At 44.8% G+C, this 12,571-nt stretch overlaps 1 protein-coding gene, 1 long non-coding RNA gene and 1 pseudogene across 3 annotated transcripts in view; 1 reads left to right on the top strand and 2 right to left on the bottom strand.

The window, feature by feature from the left end:
- Positions 1–3,879: 3,879 nt before the first annotated feature.
- On the bottom strand, positions 3,880–7,381 carry LOC101398419 (HLA class I histocompatibility antigen, A alpha chain-like; annotated as a pseudogene). The gene is made up of 7 exons (XR_015554060.1): positions 7,294–7,381; positions 6,726–6,953; positions 6,219–6,494; positions 5,329–5,603; positions 5,090–5,209; positions 4,639–4,671; positions 3,880–4,307 (listed from the first exon to the last, which is right to left on the bottom strand). The product of XR_015554060.1 is annotated as an HLA class I histocompatibility antigen, A alpha chain-like (transcript).
- LOC101398910 (class I histocompatibility antigen, Gogo-B*0103 alpha chain-like) overlaps positions 3,880–12,571 on the bottom strand; it is a 334,177-nt gene continuing 325,485 nt past the window's right edge. The window contains exon 8 of the mRNA XM_087438244.1: positions 3,880–4,307. Coding sequence (XP_087294370.1) covers positions 4,303–4,307 — 5 coding nt within the window. The 3' untranslated portion in view covers positions 3,880–4,302. The remainder of the gene's footprint in view (positions 4,308–12,571) is intronic.
- LOC147915640 (uncharacterized) overlaps positions 7,423–12,571 on the top strand; it is a 30,908-nt gene continuing 25,759 nt past the window's right edge. Inside the window, exon 1 of the long non-coding RNA XR_015554064.1 lies at positions 7,423–7,569. This is a non-coding gene — a long non-coding RNA (uncharacterized LOC147915640). The remainder of the gene's footprint in view (positions 7,570–12,571) is intronic.

Genomic DNA, 12,571 nt, shown 5'->3' with positions numbered 1-12,571 from the left:
TGATTATTATCTCTTCATTGACCAGAGACTGAGTAGCACAGTGTCTAAACTAGGATGGTTTTTAGATTATTTTTGGGGTCGCATAAATACTGATAAATGTTATAAATACTCTCCCAAGAAATATGTGCATATACAAAGAATAAAAGTTAATATAAATTGTCAGTATATAACTATGGATCCTCTGAAGCCTTATAGATCTTGGTTTTTTAATCCCAGCAAGAGACAAAGGCAGAGAAAAGACATTTTGAGTAATCCATTCATCCTCCAACAATGCCACTCCACTTATTTGTGAGTATAAACTAGAGTAGACAAAAGCTGGACCCCATAACTGATTATCAAGGGAATAAGTTGAAAGACGTCATTTATTAGTCACTCATTCATCCAAACCAAATCTGAGTGCCTACAATGTACCAGATCAAGTTCTGATCTCAGATCACTGCTCCAAAAATTGAAATTTGTCATTCTTCCATCCCTCACCCCCAACCTCTACCCCTAGAACCTGTGCCCATTAGTAGAATTCCACAGTTAAAGAGTCTTGGTAGGAGGCAGAGACCACCTCCCTCCATAAAAGATTCCCAAACATTCTTGCAGTTGGACACGGCATGAGGCTTCACCAGTCAGGTGACCACATGCTGGACTGACTCAGGACACAGAGACACAAAAAAGCTGGGACTGTGCAGAATGCATTTGGCAATGGTGGCATGAGTGACAGTAGTGTCATCCAGTTGCCACGAGCAGCAGAGACAGCAGTCCTGGCCGCAGGATCCAGTCTCCATCATCAGGAGAGTCAAGATTAAGAACAGTGGAATCTGTGCCCAACAGTAGGGGCAGTGGTTCCTATGTCGGATTCGAGGCCGTGATAATTTCTCTCTGTCTATTTATCTATCTATATTAATTTATGTTTCGATTAGAAGAATTTGGAATCTGTTGTTTTCACCAAGAAGTGACTGAGAAATCCCTGTAGGGAACAGTTTCGGAGAGCAAGGATGCAGAGATTTTTTTTTTCCAGCTTTGATGAGATATAATTGACACATAACATTGTGTATGTCAAAGGTGTACAACCTGTTGATTTGATACACTTACATGTTGCAAAATAATTACCACCATAGCGTTAGCTAACACCTGCATCACGTCACATAATTACCATTTCTTTTTTGTGGTGAGAACATTTAAGAACTCTCTTAGCAATTCAGAGATGTTCTTTTGCAGAGCTGATAACCACTTCCAAAATCTTCCACCTGGCTACACCCCATGGTAGAGAAAAAAACATATATCTCCTAGCATATGTCTTGCCTTTTCCCTCCCAGGAAAAATCATTTAAATACGGATTTAAGACCATTCCTTACCTCGAACGCTCCCTGATCATTGGCATCAGTGGTTCCCAATCTGGGTGAGCACTAGGAATGCTTGTGAGCATGTTAAAAAATACTCAGGCCTCTCCCCAGACCCACCTTCTCAGAATACTGGGCACAGCACCCAACAATCACTTATTTAACTAGCCCTACATCTGAGGCTGATTCCCATGTAGGAATCCTGGTCTACGTTCTTGCTACAAAATGTGGGCTCTGAAGACCAGCAGCATCAGCACCAAACTGGTTATAAATCCACAATCTCACACTCTACTCCAGACTGTCTAGATCTTAACAGGATGTCCAGGGGTTTCCTGTGCACAGGAAAGTTTGGAGCGCCCTGGTCTCCATGCCTTCTAGACGCAGTGTCAGAACTGTGCAGTCTGCCCTAGGTGTGTGGACTGACCAGATCCCTTAGCACTGGGGGGTCCAGGGTTCAGTCCTTGTTCCTTTCTCTTCTATCGTCATCAAAACTTTGGTGACCTCATCCATTCTCAAGGCTTTAAATATCATTTATATGGTGTCACCTCCCAAGTCTATTTCTCCAGCTCAGACACTTCTCCTAAACTCCACAATCGCATATCCAATTGCTAAAACTAACCTCACTTGCATCTAATAGACATCTTTGTTTCAACTTTCCTAATTGGATGTCTATGATGCCGCTTCTTCAAACGTGCTGCTTCTAGAGTCTTCCCCAATTTCACTGAAGGCACTCCATTTTTCTACTTGCACCGTCTGAAATTTGGGGTGTCCTCCTTCATTCTTCTTTTTCATAACCAGATTTAACCCATTAGGAAATACTGTAAAGCCCATCTTCAAAATATATCCAGAATCCAATCACTTCCTTTTATTTCTCTGCTCACACCCCAGACAAAGCAACTAACATCTCTAGCCTGGAACACAGCACTGGTCTCCCACAGTGTTCTCTACTGGTTGTTCCTCCTTCACCTCTTGATTCTGCTCAGCACCAGACTTATGCTTCTCAAGAGAAGTCACACTAGGTCGATCTTCTGTTCAAAACTGTCTTGTAACTCCACATCTTACTCAGAGAAAAGTCAAAATCTTCCAATATCCCCAAGGCCAACATGAGCTGGGTGTTAATTCAGACCTCATCTCAATTACTCTCTGCTTCAGCCACACCGACATCCTTGTTCTTCCCAGAACAAACAGACACACTCCTAGTGCATTTGCACTGGAGGTTCCCCTGCCTCGAAGAACTTCCCCCAGACATCCTCATGGACAAATCATATCCTTCAAGTTTTTATTCAAGGTCACTTTCCCAATGAGGCCCACACCAACCACCCTAGTAAAACAGCCATCTTCCCTGTCCCAACACACTCATTCTCTGGGTCACCTTCCTCAAAGCACGTACAACTTCTAACGTAAACACGTCTCTTATTTACTATGCTTATAGCATACAGTTTGCCCCTTACCACGAGAACACATGCTCCCCATGGCTGGCAATTGTTGCCTGTTTTCAGTTCACTGAGGTTTCCTAGATGCAAAATTATTTGTCATATATCCGGCAAACAACAATTATCAGTTGAATGAATGATCAGTGTAGAGCATCCCCCTAATTCTAGACACAGTATCTTGATTAATGTAACCTCAGGCCACATTCTGTTTTGTGGCAGCTACAGCACAACGTCCACTCATACTGACATCAATGCTGCCTGTACTTTTCTTTCCTCCCTCCCTCCTACAGCTGCCCTCCACACACAATTATATTTCTCTCTACAGAAAAAAGAATCCTAGGCTTATGGGTCCTACTTTCCAATCAACTGAGAATCTAAAGTACACTCTGCTTTATAAATCTGTGAGTTTGCATCTGAGCCAGCACTAGGATGACTAGAGCTGAAGGCAGAGAGAGCGGGCAGGGTGCAGATGAGATAGAAACCCAACTGGAATTTATCTAAGATGAGATACTATCAGATCCCTCCTCTCTGCTAATTCTAGAATCTGGTTCTTTAAAAAGGGGGGATAGATGGAAAGAACAATCCAGGAAACAGCCCTAGAAGGAGGACGAGAGCTGGATTAGTCTGAAAATTCATCTCTTGATACCATTGACTCCCATGTGCAGACAATGACAGGCTAAACGACTCCTGCTGTTATTAGAGATGGGGGACACCCAGAGGAGAATGAGACCAGAACTTGTACACAACAAGAACAGGCCTAATCCAAAAAAACCCCCAAAGAAACAAAATATAAATACACATGTGGTAAGGGCTGAGGGCCGGAACCAGGACTGAACCTAGGCTGACCAGGACACAGGAAGCTCTCGCTGCCCATAGTCAAAAAGACACGACAGCACCCAGTTAATGTCCCAGTCCCTGTGATCACAGGTCCTAGTGGGACAAGGTTCTACTGAAGGGACAAGGACAAAGGAGCAGAGAGATGAACCAGCTGAGGAGGGAGCATGTCAAAGCCCACAATGCACTGAGCACTGAGTGGGCACAGACCCCATTCACACTCAGCTCCTCACAGTCTTCTGACTCCATCTGTAACAGATTCAGCACAGCAAATACATGAATTCTGGAAGGTTCTCAGTGTTTCCATTATTTCCTCTCTCAAACTTTAAGAAATTTCTCCTTTAATTAACATATTAATTCCTTATGACAAGAATTAGAAAAAAACTCATATCCGCATTCATATTTTCAGTAAGGAAGTAAGTTATTACTACTCAGAGCAACGTGAAGTTAAGACAGGGATAGAGATGGCCCAGCCCAGCCTCTGCTGGAACATGCAAGTTGATCAGGGGAACAACACAGGTCAGTATGGGGAGGGGTCATGGTGGGCAAGGAGTGGGCCAGTCTCCCCACCTCCTCTCATTATGCTAATAGGAACACAGACACATTCAGATACCAGTTGCAGAAAGAGAAGTCAGGGTTCTTGAAGTCAAAAAGCTGGGGTGTGAACAAATCTGTCATCACTCAGCCCCCACAAGGCAGTTGTCTCACACTGTGAAAGAAAATAATCATGAACAAACTCAGGTCAGTCACATAAGCATTGACATTCTCAATAGCCCACCACAAGCTCAAAATGGCCGAATCAAAGAATCCCCAAACCCAGTCCTATCCCCTCTGACCCAACTCCTCCACCACTTCACCTTTAGCACCTGTGAAAGACACATCAGAGCCCTGGGCACTGTCACCACCTGGGGTAGAACAGAACAGGACGTGGTGACAGCCCACAGGAGATGAGACTAAAGGAGGAATTATGGGGTGGGTGAGCTCCCCCATGGGATCCGTCTACACTATTCCAAGAGATCAAGCCCCCAACCCAAACTTACTTGCAGCCTGAGCATAACTCCCTCTTTCTTCCCCTGTGGGAATAAAATAGAGAGAAGACTGGGTCATGAGATCCTAGAGAAACCCCCTAGTCTGGGTCCACAGGGAAGTTTCCAGAACTGTGACTGAAGACCCAGGGCAGGATTGGGAAACATGAAGAAAGGAAATGTGGGGGACTGGACCAACTGCCCTCCTGGAGCTCTGTCCTCAGCAGGGACCTTCCCCTCTGACCTTCAACTGCTGGGAATCAGGTCCCCAGCACAGAATTGTCAATGTGAAAAATCCGTCTTTAATTTTCACAAGTGCTTTATAAAACAGGGTTAGCAATCAGCTCCAGAGTGGCAAACACATGTGTGTGGATTGGACTTCCCATTAATGAGGCAGGGCAAACTTCTATGTGGGCTTGAAATACCCCAGTGGGACAAGAAAACTCAGACTACACCCCTTCCCTACCTGAGCGCTTCTTCCTCCAGATCACAGCTCCAGCCACCACAGCTCCAGTGACCACAGCTCCAAGGAGAACCAGGCCAACAATGATGCCCATGGTGGGGATAGTGGGCTGAGGTGGCAGCTCTGTGAAGGGAAGGGAAGGTGAGGGGCTCTGACCTCAGCCTTGAGTCCTGATCTTGCTTAAGGTGTCAAGAGTGCTTCTTTTTTACTGGAAGAAGCACATCTATCATCCCCCTTCTTACTCCACCTCAGGGTGATGGGCTCAGGCAGCCCCTCATGCTGCACATGGCAGCTGTATCTCTGCTCTTCTCCAGGAGGCACTCCACAGCCGCCCACTTCTGGGAGGTCCTGTCCCCTGCAGGCCTGATCTCCACAAGCTCTGTGTCCTGGGTTAGGTCCTCCCCATCACACTGCCAGGTCAGGGTGATCTCTGCAGGGTAGAAGCCCAGGGCCCAGCACCTCAGGGTGACCTCCCAGTCAGAGATGGGGTGGTGGGTCACGTGTCCTTCTGGGGGATCTGAGGAGGAAGAATCAGAAAATTCACATTTTCAGTTACCTCCATGGGCCACTGATGCATCATTCATGTGACCATCGTGAGAATGGACAGAGCAACTGGTTTGGGAGGAGGAGGCACAAAACCCAGACATCCGCTTGGACTTGAGGATCTGGCATAATCTCCTATTCTTTGAAATGTTCTAGAATCAGGGTGACAGCCCAGGGTAGGAGGCTCCAAGTCTCTGAAGAGCAGAACACAGACTAATGGTCCTGACCTTGGTGCCGGCTGAATGGCTCTGAAAAGCTGGAGTCGGACCTGCAAAGATATTATCAGGCTGAGAACAGGGCCTTGAGAAAGTCATGGTTCACAGGATGGCTGCCAGGGTCAAAAGAAATCAATGATGGGCAATTTCAGCGATGGTCTCCCTTTCTATTCCTGAAGAAACTGGATTCCTTAACTGTCCTTTAGAAAAGGGCGGGCCTCTCCGCGAGTCACTAGTACAAAATATGAAAACCTGGGTGGATTCCTCCCTCTCCTGAGGGGCAGTATTCTGACACTCATCCCATTTTCCTCCCCTGTTTGTGAGATGCCAGCCCAGCCCCAGGGGAGATCCGGAGGCCCCGCGGCTCCTCGTACCTGCGCGCTGCAGCGTCTCCTTCCCGTTCTCCAGGTATCTGAGGAGCCACTCCACACACCTGCCCGTCAGGTAGTTCCTGTCGAGCTCCGCCTCACCGGCCGCCTCCCACTTGCGCCGGGTGATCTGAGCCGCCGTGTCCGCCGCGGTCCAGGAGCGCAGGTCCTCGTTCAGGGAGATGTAATCGGCGCCGTCGTAGGCGAACTGACTGTACCCGCGGAGGAGGCGCCCGTCCGGCCCCACGTCGCAGCCGTACACCATCTGGAGGGTGTGAGACCCTGACCCCGCCCGTGTGGTCACTCGGCCCCGCGCTCGACCCGCCCGCCCGCAGTGATTAAACCTAAACTGAAAATGAAACCGGGAAAAGTCCTCGCTGGCTCTTCCCCGGGTCGGGGGTCGGGTCGGGTCCCGCAGCCTCGGGGTGAATCTCGGACTCAGAGACTCGGGGAGACCCCGGCCCGTCCGTGGGGGTGGGGGTGGTGACCTGGACCCGGGCCCGCGTCGCTCACCGGCCTCGCTCTGGTTGTATTACTCGAGCGCGGTCCTCGTCTCGTCCTCCCAATACTGCGCCCCCTCCTGCTCCATCCACGGCGCCCGCGGCTCCGCCCTCGGACTCGCGGCGTCGCTGTCGAACCGCACGAACTGCGTGTCGTCCACGTAGCCGACGGCGATGAAGCGGGGCTCCCCGCGGCCGGGCCGGGACACGACGGTGAAGAAATACCTCAGGGAGTGGAAGCCTGTGGGCGGCGAGGGGCTGAGACCCGGCCCGACCCTCCTCCCGGCGCAGGTCCCGGGTCCGAGGGTGTTGGGGCCGCGGCGCGGGGAGGGCGCGAGGGAGTCGTGAGAGGGAAGAGGGGCAGCAGGAGACCCGAGTGAGTGACAGGAGGGGACGGGAGGTTGGGAGGGAAGGAGAGGGGGCGAAAGAAAGGAGGGGTTAGGGCAGGGCGGGGACGACTGGGGCGCGGTCTGGGCGGGTGTCCGCGGGGACGCGCCTTCCCCGGGGGTCCTGCGTCCCCGCCGCGCGGTCCCCTCGCTCCGCCCCCCGCAGAGGCCGTTTCCTCCCGACCCCGCGCTCACCCGCCCAGGTCTTGGTCAGGGCCAGGGCCCCCGAGAGCAGCAGGAGGAAGGTTGCGGTCATCATAACCCGCATCCTCGGGGCGTGGGGAGACTGAGTCTTTACGAGTCCGTGGAGACTTTATAACCAGGAACCGCGGAGACGCTGACTGGCTTCTCTGGAAACCGGACACGCAATGAGAGTGAGAGGTGGGCCCGCGTCATGAGTCTCCAGGCAGGAGGACCTGACACGTTGTGAGAGGGAGAAGTGAAACTCAGGGAGATGGAGACTCCCCAGCGGTGAGATTCCCCGCCCCAGACACTGCCCTCGGGCCTGAGACCCTGAGAGCCACGTCCGGGGACCTGGGACTTTGCCCTGACCCCTCTCCTCCAGCCCTGAGAGCTCTTTGTCTCGCTGTTTCCCTGAGTCCTGGCCAAGGTGCTGCCTGAGTCAGCGATTCTCAAAAACTTTGGCTTCAGGATATCTATACAGTCTTACAAGTTAGTGAGGACCCCAAGGATAATTTTGCTTATATTGGTTATATCTATCAATATTTACCATACTAGGAATAAAAGTTTTTAAACATTTTTATTAATTTATTGAGAACAATATTTATAACCCACTGCAACTTAACAGAAATAATGTTTTTCTGAAAAATAACTATTTGCCAACATAAACAACGTAGTGAGAAGAGTGGATCTTTTTACATTTTACATTTTTGCAAGTCTCTTTCTTGTCTGTCTCATTAGAAGACCACTGGGTTTTCATATTTGCTCTGCATTTAATCTGTTATTTTGGTTGAAGTATATGAAAAAAAACTAAGGCCTCACACAAATATGTAGGAATAGTAGTTTTAATAACCTTTTCAGATAATTGTGGATATTCAACTTTGTTACTGAAGTAAAACTACACACGTGGTAACAATGCAAAGTGGAACCTGAAACAATATTATTATTATTTTTTTTAATTTTTTGTTTATTGCAGTAACATTGGTTTATGACATTGTAAAAATTTCAGGTGTACCTCATTGTACTTCTATTTCTGCATAGATTACATCATGTTCACCACCAAAATACTAATTACAACCCATCACTACACACATGTACCGAATTATCCCTTTCACCCTCCTCCCTCCCCCCTTCCCCTCTGGTAACCACCAATCCAATCTCTGTCCCTATGTGTTTGTTTATTGTTGTTATTATCTACTACTTTTTTATTTTATTTTATTTTTTTTATTTATTTTTTATTTATTTTTTATTTTTTTATTTTTTTCCCCCCAAAGCCCCAGTGGATAGTTGTATGTCGTAGCTGCACATCCTTCTAGTTGCTGTATGCGGGACTCGGCCTCAGGATGAACGGAGAAGGGGGGCCTCGGTGCGCACCCGGGATCCGAACCCGGGCCACCAGCATCGCAGCGCGCGCACTTAACCACCAAGCCACAGGGCCGGCCCATTATCTACTACTTAATGAAGGAAATCATACGGTATTTGACCTTCTCCCTCTGACTTATTTCACTTTGCATTATACCCTCAATGTCCATCCATGTTGTCACAAATGGCTGGATTTCATCGTTTCTTATGGCTGAGTAGTATTCCATTGTGTATATATACCACATCTTCTTTATCCATTCGTCCCTTGATGGACGTACTGCCTATGTTTTCCTCTAGAAGTTTCATAGTTTCAGGTCTTACATTCAAGTCTTTAATCCATTTGGAGTTAATTTTTGTGTATGGTGTAAGGTAAGGGTCTACTTTCATTTTTTTGCATATGGCTATCCAGTTTTCCCAACACCATTTGTTGAAGAGACTTTCTTTTCCCCATTGTATGTTCTTGGCTCCTTTGTCAAAGATTAGCTGTCCATAGATGTGTGGGTTTATTTCTGGGCTTTCGATTCTATTCCATTGATCTGTGTGTCTGTTTTTGTGCCAGTACCATGCTGTTTTGGTTACTATAGCTTTGTAGTATATTTTGAAATCAGGGAGTGTGATACCTCCAGCTTTGTTCTTTTTTCTCAGGATTCCTTTAGCTATTCGGGGTCTTTTGTTGTTCCATATAAATTTTAGGATTCTTTGTTGTATTTCTGTGAAAAATGTTGTTGGAACTTTGATCGGGATTGCATTGAATCTATAGATTGCTTTAGGAAGTATGGACATCTTAACAATGTTAATTCTTCCAATCCAAGATCACGGAATATCTTTCCATTTCTTTGTGTCTTCTTCAATTTCTTTCAGCAATGTTTTATAGTTTTCGGTGTACAGATCTTTCACCTCTTTGGTTAAGTTCATTCCTAGGTATTTTATTCTTTTTGTTGCAATTGTAAATGGGATGGTATTCTTAATTTCTCTTTCTGCTACTTCGTTGTTAGTGTAGAGAAATGCAACTGATTTTTGTATGTTGATTTTGTATCCTGCAACTTTACCATATTTGTTTATTACTTCTAAAAGTTTTCTGCTGGATTCTTTAGGGTTTTCTATATATAAAATCATGTCATCTGCAAATAGTGACAGTTTCACTTCTTCCTTTCCAATTTTGATCCCTTTTATTTCTTTCTCTTGCCTGATTGCTCTGGCTAGGACTTCCAGTACTATGTTAAATAGGAGTGGCGACAGTGGGCATCCTTGTTTGGTTCTTAGAGGGATGGCTTTCAGTTTTTCACCATTGAGGATGACATTAGCTGTGGGTTTCTCATATATGGTCTTTATTATGTTGAGATACTTTCCTTCTATACCCGTTTTATTCAGAGTTTTTATCATAAATGGATGCTGTATCTTGTCAAATGCTTTCTCTGCATCTATTGAGATGATCATGTGATTTTTATTCTTCATTTTATTAATGTGGTGTATTACGTTGATTGATTTGCGAATGTTAAACCATCCCTGCATCCCTGGAATAAATCCCACTTGATCATGGTGTATAATCTTTTTAACGTATTGTTGTATGCGATTTGCTAGTATTTTGTTGAGGATTTTCGCATCGATGTTCATCAGTGATATTGGCCTGTAATTTTCTTTTTGTGTTGTCCTTGTCTGGTTTTGGTATCAGGGTAATGTCAGCTTAGTAGAATGAGTTAGGAGCTTCCCCCTCTCAATTTTTGGAAGAGTTTGAGAAGGATAGGTGTTAAGTCTTCTTTGAATGTTTGGTAGAATTCACCAGAAGCGTCTGGTCCTGGACTTTTATTTTTAGGGAGGTTTGTGATTACTGTTTTGATCTCCTTACTGGTGATTGGTCTATTCAAATTCTCTACTTCTTCTTGATCCAGTTTTGGAAGGTTGTATGATTCTAAGAATTGATCCATTTCTTAGATTGTCGAATTGGTTGGCATATAGCTTTTCATAGTATTCTCTTATAATCTTTTGTATTTCTGAGGTGTCTGTTGTAACCTCTCCTCTTTCATTTCTGATTTTACTTATTTGTGCCTTCTCTCTTTTTTCTTGGTGAGTCTAGCTAAAGATTTGTCAATTTTGTTGATCTTTTCAAAGAACCAGCTCTTGGTTTTATTAATTTTTTCTATTGTTTTTTTGGTCTGTATTTCATTTATTTCTGCTCTGATTTTTATTATGTCCCTTCTTCTACTGATTTTGGGCTTGGTTTGTTCTTCTTTTTCCAGTTCCTTTAGGTGCATTGTTAGATTGTTTGAGATTTTTCTTGTTTGTTGAGATAGGCCTGTATCGCTATAAACTTCCCTCTTAGAACCACTTTTGCTGTATCCCATAAATTCTGGCGTGTCGTATTTTCATTTTCATTTGTCTCCAGGTATTTTTTGATTTCTTCTTTGATTTCTTCATTAACCCAGTCGTTGTTCAGTAGCATTTTGTTTAATCTCCACGTATTTGTGGCTGTTCTGATTTTCTTCCTATAGTTGATTTCTAGTTTCATACCGTTGTGGTCAGAAAAGGTGCTTGGTATTATTTCAATCTTCTTAAATTTATGGAGACTTGTTTTGTGGCCTAATATGTGATCAGTCCTGGAGAATGTTCCATGTGCATTTGAAAAGAACGTGTATTCTTCGGTTTTTGGATGGAATGCTCTGTATATATCTACTAGGTCCATCTGTTCTAGTGTGTCGTTTAAGGCCAATGTTTCCTTTTTGATCTTCCATTTGGATGATCTATCTGTTGGTGTAAGTGGAGTGTTAAAGTCCCCTACTATTATTGTGTTACTGTCTATTTCTCTTTTTATGTCTGTTAATAATTGCTTTATATATTTAGGTGCACCTACATTGGTGCGTAGATATTTACAAGTGTTATATCCTCTTGTTGGATTGTTCCCTTGATCATTATGTAATGCCCTTCTTTGTCTCTTTTTACAGTTTTTGTTTGAAAGTCTATTTTGTCTGATATGAGTACTGCCACCCCAGCTTTCTTTTCATTGCAATTTGCGTGGAGTATCTTTTTCCATCCCTTCACTTTCAGTTTGTGAGTGTCTTTAGGTCTGAAGTGTGTCTCTTGTATGCAGCATATATATGGGTCTTGTTTTTTTATCCAGTCAGCCACCCTATGCCTTTTAATTGGAGCATTTAGTCCATTGGCGTTTAAAGCAGCTATTGATAAGTATGTACTTACTGCCATTTTTAACGTTTTTTTTTCCTCAGTGTTTTAGTAGTCCTTCTCTGTTCCTTTCTTCTTCTATATACAGAATTGATGGTCACTTTAGTTTGACCTCTGTCTGAATGCTGTACTCTTAACTCTGCCCTCCTCCCTCCTTTTATGTTTTTGATATCATATCTAACCTCTTTTTTGTGCATTTGTATCCATTACGTTCTAATCATGGAAATAGATAATTTTTCCTATTTGTGGTCTTCTCTTTTCCCCTTAAATCAGTCCCTTTAACATTTCTTGTAGCACTGGTTTCTTGGTGACAAACACCTTTAATTTTTGCTTATCTGGGAAAATTTTGATCTCTCCTTCCGTTTTGAATGATAACCTTGCTGGGTAGAGTATTCTTGGCTGTAAGTTTTTTCCTTTTAGCACTTTAAATATATCATGCCATTCTCTTCTAGCCTGTAAGGTTTCTGCTGAGAAGTCAGCTGATAGCCTTATGGGGTTTCCTTTGTATGTAACTTGACATTCTCTTGCGGCTTTTAGGATTCTCTCTTTATCTTTAATTCTGGACATTTTGATTATGATGTGTCTTGGTGTGGGCCTCTTTGGCTTTATCTTGTTTGGGGCTCTCTGTGCTTTCTGTACCTGGATGTCTGTTTCCTTCCTTAGGTTAGGGAAGTTTTCATCTATTATTTCTTGAAATAGATTCTCTGCCCCCTTGTCTCACTCTTCTCCTCCCGGGACACCTATAACACGGATG

Source organism: Ceratotherium simum, chromosome 13 (assembly GCF_057802395.1).
Source record: "Ceratotherium simum simum isolate JZ-2026a chromosome 13, ASM5780239v1, whole genome shotgun sequence".
Lineage (NCBI taxonomy): Eukaryota > Metazoa > Chordata > Mammalia > Perissodactyla > Rhinocerotidae > Ceratotherium > Ceratotherium simum.
The sequence above is the reverse complement of the archived record's forward strand: the minus strand, read 5'-3'. Positions and strand labels throughout refer to the sequence as shown.